The following is a 20,993-nucleotide window of genomic DNA, read 5'->3' on the forward strand; positions in this document are numbered from 1 at the left end:
CCAGTGCTAGAGAAGAGCTTGCTACATAGCAGGCACATACTTATTTGTTGATTAAAAATGGAATTTATTTGGGGCTGGAGTTGTGGCTCAGTGGCAGAGTGCTCGCCTAGTGCATGTGGAGGCACTGAGTTTGATCCTCAGCCTCACATAAAAAATGAAATAAAGATTGTGTCTACCTATAATTTAAAAATAAATATATTTTTAAATGAATTTATTTGCAGAAACTCCTTTGCTGATAACTTTTCCTTAAAATTAGGAGTTGTTCTATGACTACTCCAGTGATTAAAGTCCTGCTTGTAGACCTTATAATGTCATTCTTCATTGTTTTCCAAATTCATGTTTATATTCTATAATCTTTCAAAGCATAGTTTTCAGGGCATAAAAGGTTGAAGAGCAGCCAAGGATTTCATTTGCTTTCAAGATTAAGTTTAAGCTTTTTGGACAATCAGCAGAATCTATAACTTCTGCACCTCAACTAAATTTAAATTAAGTCCCATAAAGAGTATATGTGTTATACTAAAGTTGTAGGAAACAATTAGGAATGTAGGGCTGCAATTCACTGATTCATTCATCATATTTATTAAAACAACTGCAATATGAACTCAGGTGAATCCTAGCCCTACCTCTACTGTGTGCTCAGTACTGTGGAAAAATACAAACTTTAACTTGTCCCAAATGGTTATTGTGTAAAAACCTAAACAAAATATACAGAGACTTTTTCTTGTTTTGCTTGATATCCTTTCAAGAGTTAAATGATTTGGATTAATTGTCAAACACATGTTTGAGCCATTTCAAGTTAATCACACTTATTAATGATTCTTATAATAGACAATTGAAAAAAAAACACACTTTAAAAAATTATGTTTTGGGATTTTCTTTCCCCTCAAGGAATAAGGAAAAACATTAAATTTGAAGAAATCTGTCCAAATCCTGTTGACAGATGGTTTTATTTCTCTGATGAGAAAGGTATTAATTTTATAGGCATTTACACTGCTCACATTGCATAAAATGGTCAATGAAGCATGAAATGTTCCTAACATTAGCTGGGAAAAATTAATTTTATTTTTGAAAGCTCAATACTATGGCTTCTTTAGATTTCCAATACAAAAATATTCCAGGTAAAGGGTATGGGTAATCTGAATTGTTAAAAACAGATATTACTATACTTAATAAAGGTATAGTAAGATGTTTTTTCTGTAAAGTTTAAACTTTGTAAAATTAAATTATCTATAAGTGAACATCATAATCGCATTAATTCCTCACATTGCGCTAATTCCTCAAATTGCAAGTTGCAATAATTCCTCAAATTTTATTTTTCAAAACAACTGATGACCAACTAATTCTTAAATAGTTGTGAAAATTAACAAAGGACTGGAAATTTGAAGTTTTCAATAGTATTAGGAAGAGATCTGTGTTTATAATTTACACTTGTTTTACTCTCCCAAATAACCAATTATTTAAATCAAAATTTAAGTTTAATCTTGGTATTCCAGTTATCTTCCCATTCTATAAAATAAAAGTAATTATTAGACAACTTAAAAAATTTGTTTTCCTTCCATAGCAACTTTTCATATCTTAGCAAAATTCAAATGACTAATTTGTAAGGTAAAAGAGTTGTTGCTCAGTGTTAGAGCACTTGCCTAGCAGGCACAAGACCCTGAGTTCAATTCCCAGCACCACAAAAAGAAAAGAAAAAGTAATAGCAAATTTTTATGATAAACAAACAGCCTATGGTGTCATACATCTGTAATACTAGCAACTCATGAGGCTGAGGCAAGAAGAATTGCAAGTTAGAGGCCAGCCTCAACTCAAAAACTTAGCAAGGCCCTAAGCAATTTAGCGAGACCCTGTCTCAAAAAATAAAAAAGGCTAAGGCAATACTCATTACCAAAACAAACTCCAAACAAAAAAATAAGATATACTTAGAAGAATAATTATTAAAAATCATCCTACCCAGTCATAATAGTCTTTATTTTTTGTGTCTGTGTGAAAAATACCAAGATCTCTCCCTCACATTTGTAGATCCACAACCCTTTTTATAAGCCATGTGTGTTCTCTGTATTATTAACTATTTTTTAGCATTTGCCTGTAAGTTATTAAAGATTGATGCCTCTAAAAAATTATCCTAAATTTTTTCTTGTAATTATTTATATATTCATATTATAGAAATTTTGAAAAAATCATTTTATCACCCTAACATGTATGTTATGTTTATGTTTTGGTATATTTCTAATCACTTTTAAATATCCTTCTGTTGTTAGTGAATATTAAGTATATATCTGGTAATTTTCTAGATCGTTGCTTCTAAAGTGTGAGCTCCTTGATATCTTTGTCTTTCTTTGAATAATTTCTGTTAAAAAACAGAAATCTTGGGCTGGTGATGTGGCTCAAGCGGTAGCGCGCTCGCCTGGCATGCTTGTGGCCCGGGTTCAATCCTCAGCACCACATACCAACAAAGATGTTGTGCCCACCGAAAAACTAAAAAATAAATATTAAAAAAAATTCTCTCTCTCTTAAAAAAAAAAAAAACAGAAATCTAGGGCTGGGGTTATGGCTCAGTGATAGAGCGCTTGCCCCACATGTGTGAGGCACTGGGCTCAATTCTCGGCACCACATATAAATGAATAAAATAAAGATCCATCAATAACTAAAAAAAAATAAAAAAAACAGAAATCTACATTTTTTTTTAACAACCCAGATGATTGATTGTACATTAAAAGTTAAGAAGTGTTGTTCTCAACTAAGAGACTTAAGTTTTTTGGTGTGGGTTTTTTGTGTGTATACATGTGCTGGGATGGAAGCCAGGTCTTCATGCATGCTAGTAAATACCTACTGTGCCACTGTGCTACCTCCCTTCTATAAAGGTGTTTGTTTCTTTTTGTGGTGCTGGAGATCAAACACAGGTCCTTGCACGTGTTAGGTGAGTACTCTACCACTTGAACTATATCCTCAACCCAAATGATTTTATTAGGGGTCCCTCCCATGAAAAATTATATAATATTACTGTTTTTCTTTCTTTTATTTATTTTTGGTGCATGTGGTACCAAGAATCAAACCCAGAGCCTCAAGCATGCTAAGCATGCTCTCTACCACTGAACTATACCCACTGCCCCACAACATACTTTTAATAAATAAGATATAAGCAATGTAAGCTTTGCAAAATTATGTGTGTACAATGAATACATTTTCTGTTAAATGATGGAAAAATCTTAGAATTTTTCTTTAGCTATCTGTCAAAATGGATCCCTGTACAAATGCACATGACTATGCTAAATATATTTAAGGATATTTAACTTAGAAGTAAGATAGTTATATATAAATATTAGTAAATACTAATTAGAATTATTTTTAAAGACAAGAAATGGACTAGTGGGGGCTGGGGATGTGGCTCAAGCGGTAGCGCGCTCGCCTGGCATGCGTGCAGCCCGGGTTCGATCCTCAGCACCACATACCAACAAAGATGTTGTGTCCGCCGAGAACTAAAAAATAAATATTAAAAATTCTCTCTCTCTCTCTCTCCTCTCTCACTCTCTTTAAAAAAAAATCATGCTTAAAAAAAAAAAAAAAAAGAAATGGACTAGTGATAGGCTGGCTGAAGACATGGTATTGTCCAAGTCTCACCAAAATGGAATTTGAATGTGATCTGGACCATAATCTTTGCTCTGCTGTCATGTGAAACCAATTATAATAACTATTGCTCTTTCTAGCTACTTGGAATATGTAGCTGTTCCGAGGAGACAGAATAAAAGGTCTATACTTTTCCCATTCATAGCTTTGTTAATTGGTAAGACTTTTTTTCAGTACCTGAAATGTCTGGATTTTCAATTTTGGGAATAACCCTTTGAAGTAGATGTTAGTGCCATTCCTATTGTCTAAGTGGCAAAACCCATGCTGAGTGAGATTAAGTAGTTGATCATTATTATCAAATTTTTTCATTTCATCACACTGTATAATTTATACCAAAACTGGATTGATAATACTTTAAAATTTTTTTCAAAATTTATTTATTTTACATGAGCTCTCATTATTATTTGTATTACAATTCTTAATACACCTTTATACCACAATTTATCATATATTTTTTAGTTGTAGATGGACACAAACAATATCTTTATATTTTCATGTGGTGCTGAGGACCGAACCCAGGCCCTCGCACGCGCTAGGCGAACACTCTACTGCTGAGCCACAACCAGCCCATACTTTTTATTTATTATTTATTTATTTTTTAAAATATTTATTTTTTAGTCGTAGTTGGACACAATACCTTTATTTCACTTATTTATTTTTATGTGGTGCTGAGGATCGAACCCAGGGTCTCACACGAGGTGAGTGCGAGGTGAGCACTCTACAGCTGAGCCACAGCCCCAGCCCCAGCCCATACTTTTTAAAATTTTAAAACAATAAATAATGTTTTTTTAAATCATGAGATTTTTTTAGCTGCTGTGGTAATGCCACCAGTGTTGGCTCTGTAGAGGAGTTCTCGAATGAAATTTTTGATTGAATTAATGAGTGTCAACCAATGGCCATCTAAAAGCCAAAGAGCCTCTATTAGTTAAGAGTGTCTTTTTTTAGACATTGTTGTACAAATATCAATTGAAGAAATAATTGGTGAAACCAGGACACAGGACCCATTTGTATAGGGGATAATGTGAAATTATTTATAAATATAATTTTAATGAAATACATAAATGAAGTTATGTAGTTATAGAACAGTGTCTTGTCTTCAATTCTTCCACCTTTATACTGCCAACCAAGATCTTGCAACCTTGTGTAAATTTCATATTTTTCTCTATGTTTATAAAATCATCCATAAACATATAGGATTTATTTTTGGTATTTTATAAGGATGGATTATGTTATACACATTTAAATTTACTTTCCGTAAGATTTTATAAAAAAATCCTTCCCAATTACCTGGTATAGCTCTAATTCATTTTATGTGAGTACGTAATATTCCATGATATGATGCATCATGATTTATTAAATGATTTCCCTATTGGTGAACATTTACGTGTGTGTGCGTGGGCGCGCAGTACTGGAGATTGAACCCAGGAGTGTCTACCACGGAGATACATCCCCAGCCCTTTTAATTTTGAAATAGGGTCTTCCTAAGGTACTGAGGCTGATCTCAAATTTGTGGTCCTCCTGCCTCAGCCTTTCTAGCTACAGGGATTACAGGCATGCACTACCACACCCACCTTATTGTTTTTACTGCTACAAAGTGAGCAGTAAATAATCTTGCACAAATATGTTTAAATATTAATTTATTTCAATGAGATAGATAGAGTAGAATTTCTGGATTAAAAGATATATATTTATTTGAATAGCTGTTATTTTCATAAAGCCTTTGATAATTCATTTTTTACCCAGCAATGTTTGAGATCTCTTTATCTTTCATAGCTTGGTAGTATCAATATTGACCATCTTGATGAGTATAAAATGATATCTATTATTTTGTCTTTCTCCCCTTAGAAGATTGTACCTACTGCCATATGGATTTTAACCATTTTCATTTTTACTTCTGGAATTGCCAATTTTCCCAGTGGGTCATTTTGGTTTTCCAAACCACTTTTAAGAACTATACATAATCTCATCTGCTTTTAGAAAGCTGGTAACTTGAATTCATCCTTTTTACTGTCACTCTGAACTTGGCCAAATTGTGGATACAAGAAGGCCTCAAATTCTATGGGAGTTTCAAAGAAGAGTGCTGGCAAAGGTCTAAGAAGCTTACTTAATACTATTAACATTTGGACCCCTCAAATGCTTTTATTTATTTTATTTATTTATTAGTTGTCGATAGACTTTTATTTATTTATATGTGGTTGAAAATTGAACCCAGTGCCTCACACATGCTAGATAAGCACTCTACCACTGAGCTACAACTCCAGCTCCCCAGCTTTTCTACCCCAGAGTAATGTTGATGTCATTTGTCCTCTAGGAAACTAAAACAGAACAGAAGAGGCAGGTTGAGTCCTCCCTACTCTTGAGCAGAGTTTCTTTGTGGGTCCCTGGCACGGGACTGTCAGTGGCCTATTTGCTGTCAACACCTGCTCCTCAGCTGTCACAGTAGAGGAGTCAACTTCTACTATGCTAGGATGGCCAATACAGCATCAGTGGATAGACTGAAAAACAACTTCATATCTAAGGATTCAGTCACCAGAAAGAGATATTAACTAAAAAATGTCAAGACAGGCCCTCAACAAAATAGAGTTTCTTGGAAGAGAGGGACAGCTGGAGCAAAATAATGTATAAACATAAAATTCAAAGTTCAGTATTAACAGAGCAAAAGGTTAAATGAAGGAGAATGTCCCATGGAGACTTAAATGAGCCTGGAAAATCTGATGGACAGTTTATTTTAAAATCATTAGCAAAAATTCAAAGAAAGTTTAGAGATAACAGATTGTTAGGATAGAACCAGGAGAACTAAGGTGTATAGTAGAAGTTCTGGGGTGGGGGACAGATGAAAAAAATGATTTTAAAAAGAAGAAAATTCTTGAGCTAAATTTATAGGTTTGAAGGGTTTGCTGAATTCCAAGCAGAATTAGTGATAATAATAAATAATTACTGAGCACTGACTCTACCAGTATTCTAAAGGTTTCACATTTATTAATTCATTGACTCCTCAGAATATCCCTGAAAAATAGATACTACTAGTTCCCTTACTCCAATGAAGAAAAAGGAGGTTAAGTGAAACCTAAACGTGAACCTAAGAGGTCTGACTTCAGGGCTAAGTGCCTTAAAGAACAAAGGCATGTGGTGTAAAATTTATGAAAACTGAAGAATAAAATGAAGATTTGGAAGTTCCAGGGAGAAAGAGCAAGTTATAAACAAAACAAACAGAAAAAGATAGTTTCATCTGAGGCAGTTTAAGCTAGAAAGCTGGAAAAATTTTTTCTAGACTACTTGAGAGAAAAAGACAAGTCAGAATTTCTCTAACCAACCAAAATATTTGTTTACCAGAGTAAAACAAAGATTTACCAATATAACAATTGAACAATTAATGAAAGTACTCAAAAGATAAGAAAGGGAAACTTAATAGTATTTAATCTTTGCCTTTGCAAGTTTTTCCTCCTGCCTAGAATAACTCCTGTTGTTTAGCAGCCATCTCATCCTTAAGATCTTAATGTTTCTCCAGGCAATCTTTTGCAATTCCCCAACTCTTTTGAGTTGTTTTGCTCCTCTTAAATGCTCCAATAGCACACTGTACTTTCCCCATCTTAGCACTTAGCACAATTTCTTATAATGACCTCTTTCTTGCTTCATTTTTCCCATAAAAACGTTAGCAGATGTGTCTTATTCACTGAGGTAGTCTCAGTACTTAGCACAGTGCCTGCAATCCGATGACTGAGTGTCTAAATAAGTGTAGTTAAGATTTGCAGATCATATTGTTGCTGTGTTCAAATTGTTCTAGTAGGAGCTATTCAGGGAAGGTAAAGCTTTAAGTAGAATTTGTCTTCAGTAGATACAGAAAGCCCTATTTGTATATATTTCTATATTTGTGTTGTGACTTTAACAAAATTTTATATTCACAAGTTTAAGTGTAGATGACTTTGAAAATCCATATAGAATCAATTTATATCCATTATATAAATTATCCATGTTGGGGTCTAACTTCTATTGTTATTATTAAAGAGCAAGATTAATCAATAAGTGTAGAGGTGAATTTGCAAGGTTGGTTAAAAACTGGTCAAAAAATTAGTCAACAATCCAGAAATAGTGTTTTGATACTCTAAAAACAATAACGCTAATGCTATGATTATCTTTGTTTCTCTTCAGATTAAAGCTAAAAATTATGACAAGGTTGAAAAGGTGAGTTCTTTTAAATACACTTGTATTTTATGCTGGAATTTATTATTGTATATATAAGACAAATATGGTAAAATATTGACAGTTTCTGAATCTAGGTAGTGATTATATAGGAATTTTACTTTATTGACCTTTTTATATGCTTAAAATATTCATCATAGAAAAATTGGAAAAGAAAAAGAATAATTTTCTTTATCTTTTTTTTTTAATTTAGTGGTGGTGGGGAGAAAAAAAAGAAAAGTTGTATCCTACTGATCAGAAACATGAAAATGATTTAACTGTTCAAGCTGAAAACCAGAGGGAAATTTTATTTGCCTTTTATTTATAAGAAAATAAATTCTTAGCTTTTTGCAGTTTTAATATCATCTGATGAGGTTTATCCAAGGTGTACTTATTACTAATTGAAAACTTTTCCCAATATCCCACTGAGATGACTTGCAATGTAGTCAGCATTGGCAATTTTTGACAGTCTCTATGGAGACTGGAAAAGAAAAAAAAAAAAGGAAAGGAAGGAAGGAAGGAAGGAGAAGAAATTTCTGAAAGAAGCTGAAATTGTTTTTTTAAGTTCCATTTCATTCATGTATATGTGAAATTTATTTAACTGAATTCTGATAATAGTTTCTTGTATTTAAAGCTATTTCAGAGATGCCTTATGAAGGTTTTGCACATTGATTTATGGAAGTGTTATCTTTCATATGTCCGGGAAACCAAGGGTAAACTACCAAGTTACAAGTAAGTAAAATCAAGATCTTAAGAATGCATGATATTTTCATTTAGTTCCACAGAAACTAACATCATGTCTTTCTTCCATTTAGAAGAGACTTAAGGATTTAAAACCAAGATTTTTGGTAGGGGTGTAGCTCAGGTGTAGAGCACATGCCTAGAATATGTGAGATTCTGATTGAGACCTCCGTTCAGTCCCCAATACCAAAAATATAAACTCAGGATTCTCTAAGAAATCAAGAAAAGTGCTTCAAAAGAAAGCCACTGGTATTAGTCTTACTCTAGAGAATTTAATCATAGAAGACTTTCCATATTGAAGCACCATGTATTTACAACACCAGACCATTGTGAGAGACTTGTCAAACGTTTAAAAAACATCTTCACACTTGCTCTGGTACCTCTCAATGCAATGTGCCACTTGATCCAAGGCTAAGGATTGGGTAGTTTAATTCCCCATTATGACTTAACATCACCTACCTACCCATCTTTGCTTAATTTAAATAGTGGACCTTCTTGGATATTATTTTTGTATATAACAAATTATTTCTATGACTAGAATTATATCTTGATTATCTTTTCCTGAGTTCTTTCTCCTTAAATTTTACTTTCAAGCTAATAAATCTTTAGATATAAATTACCTCCTTAATGAGAAATCTCATTATTTTCACACTTTAATCTGCTGTGTATAAATTAGGCAATTTAAAGGATAAAAAGATAAATAAGACATGGGCCTTCTCTTTGATAGCCACAAGCAGTAGACAAAGGAAATAGTTCATAAATTAATAAACATGACAAGCTTAAAATAATTACTTTATGTACTTACAATGATGTCCTTAATTTTTGTTTATAGAAAAGATTCAAGTGCTATTCTTATATGTCCAGAAGTTAGGTTTTAAATGTAGACATATTTTGATAACACATTTAAAAAAAAACAAAAGCATGTCTTTCACATTCATTGCAGAGAAAAAATGGCTCAAGCTTATGACTTTGCACTGGATAAAATTGGAATGGAAATTATGTCCTATCAGGTAAATTTAAAATTTTTAAATATATACACTTAAATTCTATACCCTTAAATATATATACTTAAAGTATCAAGAAAGATACTAACATTTTGTTTTATTTCTTAGATTTGGGTAGATTACATCAATTTTTTAAAAGGCGTGTAAGTATAGTTTTATACTTTATATTTACATTTTTATGTAAACAGTTGATTTAACTGTAATAATAATGATGACATTTCTTATTCAATCTCAGGGAAGCAGTTGGATCTTATGCAGAAAATCAGAGAATAACAGCTGTCCGAAGAGTTTATCAACGAGGTTGTGTTAATCCAATGATCAATATTGAACAACTCTGGAGAGACTATAATAAGTACGAAGAGGTAAATTAAGCCAGAGTAGTTTATTGCTATAAGCTAAGCCATTTTAATTTTTTGTGGGGTAAGGGGTCCTGGGGATTGAACTTGGGGATGCTCAACCACTGAACCACCTCCCCAGCCCTATTTTGAATTTATTTAGAGACAGGGTCTCACTGAGTTGCTAAGTGCCTTGCCATTTCTGAGGCTGGCTTTGAAATTTGGGATCCTGGGCTGGGGATATAGCTCAGTTGGTAGAATGTTTACCTTGCATGCACAAGGCCCTGGGTTCAATTCCCAGCATCAAAAAAAAAAAAAAAAAAAAAAATAGCAATCCTTCTGCTCAGCCTCTTGAGCTGCTGGCTACTGTACCCATCCAGTTTAACTTTTAAACATCCTGGATTTGTGAATTCTAGCCTTTTTCATATCAGATAACTGGATATCAGTGTTGCACATTGTATAGGTTTTTTTTTAAATTTTTTAAAAATATTTATTTTTTAGTTTTTTGGTGGACACAGCATCTTTGTTTGTATGTGGTGCTGAGGATCGAACCCGGGCCACACGCATGCCAGGCGAGCGCGCTACCACTTGAGCCACATCCCCAGCCCTTGTATAGGTTTTTGCTTTGTTTTGGGGGGTTTTTTTTTTTTTTGGTACTGGGATTGAATCTAGGGGTACTTTTTCAATATTGAGCTACATCTCCAGTCCTTTTTATTTTTTCTCATTTTTTCTCTCGGCAATAGAGATTGAACCCAAAGGCCCTCTGCCACTGAGTTATGCCCTTTTTTTGTTTTTGCTTTTTTTAATTTTATTTTTTGGTATTGGGTATTGAACCCAGGGTGCTTAACATCTGAGCCATGTCCCCAGCCCTTTTTATTTTTAATTTTGAGACAGGGTCTTGCTAAATTGTGTAGGGCCTCACTAAGTTGCTGAGGTTGGCTACCTCAGCCTCCTGAGCTGCTGGGATTAGAGGCAGGAGCCACCATACCTACCCCTTTTTATTTTGAGACAGAGTCTTGCTAAGCTAAGGTTGGCTTTAAACTTGCAGTTCTTCTGCCTCAGTACTCCAAGTCACTGGGATTACAGCTATGCACAACCATGCCTGGCTGTTTTGTTTGGTTTTGTTTAGTTTTGATGGTGGGGATCAAACTCAGGACAACTATTCTGGGAAAAATATAATTTTTGTAAAGCTCTTTGTGGCAGAGATGCTGGGATTGATCCCAGGGCCCCTTACATGGTAAATAAGCACTTCATCATTTAGATATATCCCCAGCCCATTTTTATTTAATGCTAACTCATATCTAAATATTCATATACACACATATTGTGCTTGGCCTTCTGTGAAAGGATATGTTTTTGGAATTATTTTTCCTGTAGTAATGATCAGTTGCTATGCATGTCTTTCACTTAATTCCAGTGAAGTGATTAATTATTGGTTTTAGTTTGTTAGATGTGTGGCTATATCCACCAAAAATAACAATAATATGTTTTTGGGTTTTTTTTAGGGTATTAATATTCACTTAGCTAAAAAAATGATTGAAGATCGGAGTAGAGACTACATGAATGCTAGGCGTGTAGCAAAGGTATGAAATTCCATCAAGCCATTTATTTATTTATGTATGTATTTATTTTGAGTATTAGACCATTTAATTCTCAAACCTTCATATACATAATATCTTTTACATAGTGTTAAAATAAAGAGGAAAATACATTTTCATACAAACAGAATTTTAAGTATACATTAATAGACTTTTCAGATTATTAACCAAGTTGCTAAAATTTCATTTACATTGTCCTTAAAGATGTTCAACGATAAAAATATGGAATGCTTCATGAATTTGAGTACCATTCTTGTTTAGGGGCTGTGTTAATCTTCTCTGTGTTGTTCCAATTTTAGTATATGTGCTGCTGAAGTGAGCACAGCCGTTTATTTTAATTATTATCAAGGCTGTCATTTATAACAAGGCCTTTCCTGTCTGGTGTTTGTTACTCTTGATATTTCAGTCATTAGCAATCTTAACTAATGTAAATTAATCTCAATTGACATCATCACATCTGTCTGAAGAGATGATATATTTGAAATGAAATATTTCTTTGCAGACATGTTAAGGACAAAATAGAACAAATTGGATTTAGAAGAAATTATTATTTAGAGAAGGTTAAAACAAGATTCTATCTAGAACTAATATAGTGTTTCATATCCTTACTTGTGCTTGGTCTTCTGTGAAAGGATACATTTTTATATTTGCTTATATTTGCTCATCAGAAAACTGTACTATTCTGCAGTCAGAGTATACTTATTAAATAACATAGCTCTCAGGGACAAATCTTATAGTGTGCATGTCTTTCCATTCATTAGTATTCTTAGAAGTTAGGAAAAGTAGCCAGTAAGTAATTTAAAAAGATTAATTTAAAAAGATAGCTTCTCTAAAGATGGCAGTAATCCACCAGATCTTCAGTCATGTTATTGGTCAACTAGTATATCCTAGAGAGCAACCTTCATAGATTACCTCCAGAAAGGGCCCCTGGGTGGTCTATTCACCCACTCCTGGGAATCTATTTATGCATGGGTAATACTCAGAACTGATCATCTCCATCCTCCGTATCTGAGTGGTTCCAGTATCACCAAAGAGTTTTAAATGCTTCTTGTTTAGGAATATGAGACAGTAATGAAAGGCTTGGACCGCAATGCTCCTTCAGTGCCTCCACAGAATACTCCTCAAGAAGCTCAGCAGGTAGATATGTGGAAGAAATATATACAGTGGGAAAAGAGCAACCCTCTTCGTACAGAGGATCAGACCCTTATAACAAAAAGAGGTAATAAGATTAACCCTCCTGGGACTCCAACTACATGCCTGTTAGGCCACTTGATATTATCCCACAGATTAGTGAGGATAATCTTTTTTTCTTATGTTCTCCAGATTTCATAATGTGCACTGCCTCTTTGTTTTATTTTATCTAACTTTCTGTTGCACTTTTAGTAAATTCTTCATGTACTATACTTTTCAGTTTTAAGTTCCTTTTTTATAGTTTCCATTTGTCTGTTGAGATTTTGTATGTTACCATCTTTTTCTTTAAACCCTTGAACAGGTAACATTGGTTATAAAGTCCTTGTCTCCTGATTCCAACATCTAGGCCATTAGCTCATGGAGATAGTTTCCTTTCTGCTTTTTCTCTTGGCTATGAGTCAGTTTTTCTGTTTCTTTACTTGTTGAACAGTCCTATTTTTTCTTTTGGACAATGTACAAATGTACAAGTGATACATTGTAAAGACTTTGGATTCTTTTATCTTCCACATCCACAGAAGAATGTTGAGTTTTATTTAGTAGGAAGTTAAATTTATTGACAGATGACTTAAAGTTGGTAGAGATTTGGTTTTATACTATTAAGATAGGTCTGTTTTAGTTTTATCCTTAATCTCAGGGTAAATTCCTTAGTCCTGGGACATAATCTTTACTCCTACAACATAATGGAAAATCTATTAAGGTATTTACTCAAACCATTGGGATTAGATTCAAATACCAAACTTGGTATCCCTTGTGATAGGCAGCTGCTAAGATATCAGTTCAAGTCAGTCTTTTGGTTTTGCTTCCTGCTGGACGCTGTATTCTTTCCGACGTATGTATATTTCAGGGATTAGTTAAAGATTTGAGGACATTTGTGCCTTGATTTTTCAGCTCTGGCTCTTTCATTTTTGGAATTTCCCGCTGTTCCCATAGCCTACAACTTTGTGTTACTTTGAGCTAGTAAGAATTTTTACTTGAATTCTAGCTACCATAGAGTTGCATGGGCATGGATGTGCCCTTTGAAGAAAAAGCCATATTAAATATGGATTTCACCCAACATAGTTCCCTTTTATTTCAAGGGATCAATCTGCTTAGATTTCTGTTCCTTTTGGTCATTTTCTGATACTTTAAAAAATTTGTTTTGTTTTTGTTTTGAGATAGGGTCTCACTATGTTGCCTAGGCTAGTTTTAAACCTGTGAGCTCAAGTGATCCTCCCAAATAATTACAACTATATGCACATGTCACCATGCCTGGCTTTCTAGTACATTTGTAAGAGTTGTTTTTTGTACTTTTGTATTTTTCTTTTCTCTCTTGAGCTGAGGAGCATACTGGGGATTGGACCCTAGGCCTTGTGCATGCATGCTGAATACACATCTTTCCATAGAGTTACACCCAAGCTTTAGTCTATAATTGATATTTCAGAAAGTATAGTCTGATGCAAACTACTCTGCCACTGACAGACTAGAATTTGGAACTTTATTGAATTTATCAATCTTGCCCTGCTCACTCACCTATAGGCCTTTGCAAGTCATTTTTAAAATTTACCCCATCCTTCCTCTGTCCATTTATTTTTCAACTGACCCTCTTCTGCCCACCCCCTGCACCTACTATTGGAGATTGAACCTAGGGCCTTGCTCATGCTAGGCTAGTACTCTACACTGAGTTATTCCCATTCCTCATCTGACCATCTTCTATCCCTCCTTCAGGTTCTGCTTTAGATGTCAGTTTTATAGTGAAGATTGCCTTGAATCTGTAAACTATTTTAAATCCTGCTATTCTGAGGTTTAGGAGTAGTATATTGTACTTCTCTCATTTTAGTAATTTTTATATTTACTTACTTAGTGTATATAAAGATCTTATTCATTAGTATACTCACAGTGCCTTTCACATTCTAGCATAAAGTTGGTGCTCAGTAAATATTAACAATAAATGATGGGCAGATGGGGCTTGGGTGGATAAAGCTTTTGATTTCCAATTTACCATTTATTATTGAGTATCTGAGCCTAAAAATTTACTTGTGATGCATATTGATAGTTTCAAAATAATATTTATTTTAATTGAGTTTTGTTTGTGCATATCTTCCCTTAGTAATGTTTGCTTATGAACAGTGCCTGCTTGTCCTTGGCCATCACCCTGATATTTGGTATGAAGCTGCCCAGTATCTTGAACAGTCAAGTAAACTGCTTGCAGAGAAGGGAGTAAGTATTACACTCCTCATGAACTTTTTGTGATTTTTGATATGGCAGTGATTTTCTGAAAAATATAGCACAGAATTTGAGTAACAAAGTGTTAAGTGTTAGAGTGTGTGTGTGTGTGTGTATTTTTTTGGTACTGAGGATTGAACTCGGGGGCACTCAACGACTGAGCCTTATTCCCAGCTCTTTTTTTTTTTTTTTTTTTTTATTTACAGACAGGGTCAAATCTTGCACTGAGTTGCTTAGTGCCTTACCATTCTTGAGGCTGGCTTTTTTTTTTTTTTTTTTTTAAAGAGAGAGGGAGAGAGAGAGAGAGAGAGAGAGAGAGAGAGAGAGAGAGAGAGAGAGAGAGAGAGAGAATTTTAATATTTATTCATTAGTTTTCGGGGGACACAACATCTTTGTTTGTATGTGGTGTTGAGGATCGAACCCGGGCCGCACGCATGCGAGGCGAGCGCGCTACCGCCTGAGCCACATCCCCAGCCCTTGAGGCTGGCTTTGAACTCCTGAATCTCTGCCTCAGCCTCCCAAGTCACTGGGATTATAGGCATGCACCACCGCACCTGGCAAGTGTTAGAAAATTTAAACTCATGTCAATTTGAGTCTTAGTGACATTCATATGATTAGATTGCTTAGAATTAAAAATATAGTGGCTGTTTTTTAATATTAAGTGATGAACCACAGTATGTGCAGGATTATCTTGTAAGTTAAAATAATGGTGGTGGGGCTGGGGTTATGACTCAGCATTAGAGTGCTCACCTAGCATGTACCAGGCACTAGGTTCTATCCTCAGCACCGCATAAAAAATAAATAAATTAAATAAAGGTATCATGTCCAACTACAACTAGAAAAATAAAAAATAAAAAAAATAATAGTGGGCTAGGGGTGTAGCTCAGTGGTAGAGCATGTGCTTAATAAGTACAAAGCTCTGGATTCCCCCAGCATCAAAAAAAATAGGAAGAAATCTTGGAATTTTGTTAGACTTCTGAGAGTGTCTTGTGTGTTTGTGTGTTTTTAGATATGTATACATAAAATTAGATGCAGTTATATTAGTTTTAAACACTTTTGACTATATTTAAATTATTGAAGCATACTTCCTTCTTTTTTATCTCCTAGGATATGAATAATGCCAAATTATTTAGTGATGAAGCTGCTAATATATATGAAAGAGCCATAAGCACTTTATTAAAGAAAAATATGCTTCTTTATTTTGCATATGCAGATTATGAAGAGGTGAGTAAAAATGTTTCAAACTTTATAATTCAATTTTTTACTGCATGACTAATTTTTTTTCTGTATGCTTCTTTGCTGTCATATTGCTTTTGTTAGCCAGAAATGATAGAGAGTGAAAAGTTGTTAGTTCTTAGCTTATATTTATGCTCAGTGCAGGAGCCATTGGTGTTTGCAATGGGGGTGGGGATACAGCCCCTGTATTCCTTAGAGCTCAAATCTTGCATGGATTTGTATGTGTGTATGTGTGTGTGTATGTATATATATATGTATTCACTTCTCTACCACCTCAGAGTCGCATGAAGTATGAGAAGGTTCACAGTATATATAACAGACTTCTGGCAATTGAGGATATTGACCCCACCTTGGTGAGTAACTTTACAAATCTTTCTTTTCTACCTTGACAGTCTAATTTAACAACAAGATAACTTACATATAGTAAAATATACTCTTTTTTTTGTCTAGTTATATGATTCTTGATAAACAACATTGAGTCATGGGATACCATCACAATCAAGATACAAAACATTTCCTTCACCTTCCCCAAAATTCCCTTATGTGACCCCTCTCCTGGCCATCACTTTCCCATCAGAGTTGCTGTCAAATGCTGGTTTGAATTCTACTCTGGTTTTCTTTTTAATGCTGCAGTATGAAACAGCTACAGAGGTGCTTTCTGTAACCTTTTCCTTGTGATCATGGTTAGAAGCCACTTTATGCCACATACTTGTTACTAAATAAATATTTCTTTTTAAATAAATAGAGATAGGAGAAATGAACATTCCAGCAAGGGATTTGACAAACTTATTTTATCCTGATTCTTGCTATAGTAATAGTTCCAAAGCCCTGAGGTTCTGCAGAAGTGCAATGCCATTCTTCCAGTGGGTGGGAAAGGTAGAGACCTATGACTAGATCACTGCTTTACACCAACTACACCATACTGCTTCTTTTGTATATTTATATTGGGATTCTACTGCCCTAATTGCTTACATTTAGTCATCATTTAAAAACTAACTCGGCTGATATATCCAGCAAAAATTGCTGGCATCTGTATATTGTGCTATACTGCAGTAATAAAATGACAAACTCAATAAATTCCTTTCCTTGAAGAATTCATATACTTCATCCATCCATCCACCCATCCAAACTAACCAGGTCCCTGCTAACAGTCATTAGTTCATTTAAAAAAAAAAAACTTTGCACATTCATTATGGGTGGGGAACTCTGAAGGTATTAGGTATAAAATGGGTCATAGTTTATCAGTGAAATTCTGCTATATGATCTTTGGAAAATAAATAGTGGGCCTTCTAAATAAACCAAGAAAATGCAAAGTTAAACATATATTATAAAATATATAGCATTAAATCAAACATTGCATTTTATAGATATTATAATTCACTAATGGAGTCTTTTCGAGTACTTTCACATTTTTTTTTAAAATTTATATATTTAATTTTTTTTTTGTATTGGGAGTTGAACTCAGATGCACTAACCATTGCACCACACTCACAGCCCTTTATATATATAGGCAATTAAGGATATATTTTATTTTGAGACAGGATCACTAAGTTGCTCAGGGCCTCACTAAGTTGTTGAGACTGGCTTTAAACTTTCAATCTTCCTGCCTCAGCGTCCTGAGCTCCTGGGATTAAAAAGGTACTCCACTGCACCCAGCCTATTAATTTTTTAAACAAATTTGTACCACATCAATTTTTTTACTTTATTAGTTATCCAACTTTGTGTATTTAATTGTTTTTTTTTTCTGGTTCTGGGGATTAAACCCAGGGTTTGTGCATGCTAGGTAAGTGCTCTACCACTAACCTACATCTCCAGCCCAATATTTATCTATCTATTTATTTATTTATTGTACTGGGAATGGAATTCCCCCTTTAATTTTTTTTAATATTGTTTTGGTTGTCAATGGACCTTTATTTTATTTATTTATATGTGGTGCTGAGACTTGAACCCACTGCCTCACATGTGCTAGGCAAGTGCTCTACCATTAAGTCACAACCCCAGCCCCTGCCCCTTAAAATTTAATTTGCATAGTCTAGAATTATATGGTGATGATCGTACAACCTTTTGATTATGTTAAAAAACACTGGAGTATATACTTTAAATGGTGAATTTTGTGATATATTAATCATATCTCAATAAAAAACAAAAACACATTAATTAGCATGCATCTCTAATAACAGAAAAAAGTAGTTTATAAATAATGCATCTTCTATAATCCTACTTTCTAATTTTTTGGGTGTTGAGGATTGCTTTCTTATAGGAATCAGGTAAGCTAGTGATGCTACAGAGATTACATTCTGCCTAATTTCTGTAACACAAATATATGTGTGTGTGTGTGTATATATATATATTTTTTTTTTTTTTTTGCAAAGGTATATATTCAATATATGAAATTTGCAAGGAGAGCAGAAGGTATCAAATCTGGACGAATGATATTTAAAAAAGCAAGAGAAGATACCAGAACCCGCCACCATGTCTATGTTACTGCAGCACTCATGGAGTATTACTGTAGTAAGGTAAATATTGAAATACATATATAAAGATGAAGTACTCTTCTTTATCTGAAAACATTAATTAAAAGTAGTTCTTGTTTCTGTCATTAAACTTTAATTCATTTCATAAAGGAAAAGTGTTTATTTGTAAAATGATGTGGAATGTTATCCAAATCACTAGCTGCCTGCTAATTTATGGCTTTATGCCTTATTGAACTCCAAATTTCCTTTTATTTTACTTTTTTCTTTGAAAATGATAGACCTTTCGGTGTTGCCCAGGTTGACCTTTAAGCCATGAACTCTCAGGTTCAATTCCTTCTGTTGTTCAATTCCTTGTGCCAGCCTCAGGCACTTGGGACTACAAGAAAGCGCTGCCATGCTTCCCTCTCACCCTCCCTCCCTTCCTCCATTCCCTCTCTTCTTTCTTTCCTTCCTTCCCTTCCTTCCTCTTTTTATATATATATATATATATCAGGATTGAACTCAGGGTGTTTTGCCACTGAGCTACATCTCCAGCACCCCTTCCACCTTTTTTTTTTTTTTTTAAGCCAGTTACTAAGGCTGGCCTCAAACTTGTAATACTCCTGCCTCAGCCTCCCAAATTGTTGGTATTACAGGTAAGTGCCACCATGCCCAGCTTAAACTCCATATTTCTGTTTTCTATTTTATTTATCTATCTATTTATTTTTGGTTATCAGGGATTAAACTCAGGAGCACTCAACCAATAAGCTACATCCCCAGCCCAATTTTGTATTTTATTTAGAGACAGGGTCTCACTGAGTTGCTTTACCTCACTTTTGCTGAGGCTGGTTTTGAACTTGTGATCCTCTTGTCTCAGCCTCCCCCGCCACTGGGATTGCAGGTGTACCCCACCGGATCTGGCTTATTTATTTGTTTTAAACCCCATATTTCTGAACCTAAACTCCACTGGCTGATTTTTAGCTTAGTAATTTTTACTTAACATGATTTTAATTTTCATTTTAATTCTTTCATGTTTTGTCATATTTGGGTATTGTAGTTTTAATATTCTTAGTATTTTATCTGATATTTCATAGAAATCAGTACTTGGCTGTCTTTACTTGTAGGACAAATCGGTTGCCTTTAAGATTTTTGAGCTGGGACTGAAGAAATATGGAGACATCCCAGAATATGTCCTGGCCTATATTGACTATCTCTCTCACCTCAATGGTAAGTTAATTCTAGAAGCTTTAATGGTACTTAATATTAAACCATCTGAAATTATGTTGCTAAGTTTTTCCTTCTTGAATGTATTATAACTCTGACATCACATCAAAACCACCCACTTGATAGCCACCCAAGAAATATTTGTGGCCTGTCAACCAGGAGTTTATATTTATTGAACAATGATAGATGTCTTTTGACTTCAGAATGGCCTTTGATCAGCAAAGTTTTGTTATAAGTAGGATAAAGCTACAAAGTCAAGAGTTAAGAGACACAGAGTTGTTGATATTCATTTCTAACTGTGGGCAACTCATTTCTCATCTCCTGGGCAAGAACTGACAAAAATAAATCCTCGTCAGCTGGAGATGTAGCTCAGTGGTAGAACACTTGCCTAACATTACAAGGCCCTGGGTTTGACCCCCAGCATTATCAAACAAAACACACATTAAAAAAACTCTAGCCACCAATACTCAGAGATGTCCACGTAGTAAAGGCTACATGAGGCTACTGGGAAAGAAATTTTAAAGGATATTATGTTCATTAGCCTCTTGATTTTTATTCTGCTGTTATAATGACAATAATACAGCCATCTTTTATTAAGGTCCTAGTATGTGCCAGGTTTTGTGCTAGGTAATTCATTCATCCATATGTGTGTGTGTATAAAATTTAGTCTAGTTACCTATAGTCCAGGATATGCAACTTCTTTTTTTTAATTAATTTATTTTTTAGTTAATTTTTTAAATTTATATATGCAGTGGAATGCATTACAATTCTTATTACACATATACAGCACTATTTTTCATATCTCTAGTTGTACACAAAGTATATTCACACCCATTCATGTCTTCACACATGTACTTTGGATAACAATGTCCATCACATTCCACTATCATTTCTAACCCCATGCCCCCTCCCTTACCATGCCATCCCTCTGCCCTATCTAGAGTTCATCTATTCCTCCCATGCTCCCCCTCCCTACCCCACTCTGAATCAGCCTCCTTATATCAGAGAAAACATTCAGCATTTGTTTTTTGGGGATTGACTAATTTTACTTAGCCTTATCTTCTCTAATTCCATCCATTTACCTGCAAATGCCATGATTTTATTCTCTTTTATTGCTGAGTAATATTCCATTGTGTATATATGCCACATTTTTTTAATCCATTCATCTAATGAAGGGCATCTAGGTTGGTTCCACAGTTTGAT

General features: G+C 34.2%; 1 protein-coding gene and 2 non-coding genes across 3 annotated transcripts in view; 2 read left to right on the plus strand and 1 right to left on the minus strand.

The window, feature by feature from the left end:
- The window catches only part of Cstf3 (cleavage stimulation factor subunit 3), a 78,288-nt gene that overhangs the window by 48,585 nt on the left and 8,710 nt on the right, over positions 1-20,993 (plus strand). Inside the window, exons 4-15 of the mRNA XM_026404939.2 lie at positions 7,777-7,809; positions 8,441-8,538; positions 9,491-9,557; positions 9,660-9,694; positions 9,787-9,913; positions 11,392-11,469; positions 12,541-12,703; positions 14,762-14,871; positions 15,985-16,101; positions 16,392-16,466; positions 18,486-18,629; positions 19,691-19,793. Of these exons, the coding sequence (XP_026260724.1) occupies positions 7,777-7,809; positions 8,441-8,538; positions 9,491-9,557; positions 9,660-9,694; positions 9,787-9,913; positions 11,392-11,469; positions 12,541-12,703; positions 14,762-14,871; positions 15,985-16,101; positions 16,392-16,466; positions 18,486-18,629; positions 19,691-19,793 (1,150 nt within the window). The remainder of the gene's footprint in view (positions 1-7,776; positions 7,810-8,440; positions 8,539-9,490; positions 9,558-9,659; positions 9,695-9,786; positions 9,914-11,391; positions 11,470-12,540; positions 12,704-14,761; positions 14,872-15,984; positions 16,102-16,391; positions 16,467-18,485; positions 18,630-19,690; positions 19,794-20,993) is intronic.
- On the plus strand, positions 8,149-8,287 carry LOC113194189 (U4 spliceosomal RNA). Its single transcript, XR_003302244.2, has one exon. It is a non-coding gene; the product is annotated as a U4 spliceosomal RNA (small nuclear RNA).
- On the minus strand, positions 11,701-11,807 carry LOC113194232 (U6 spliceosomal RNA). Its single transcript, XR_003302256.1, has one exon. It is a non-coding gene; the product is annotated as a U6 spliceosomal RNA (small nuclear RNA).

This window comes from Urocitellus parryii, chromosome 4, assembly GCF_045843805.1.
Source record: "Urocitellus parryii isolate mUroPar1 chromosome 4, mUroPar1.hap1, whole genome shotgun sequence".
Taxonomy (NCBI): Eukaryota; Metazoa; Chordata; class Mammalia; order Rodentia; family Sciuridae; genus Urocitellus; species Urocitellus parryii.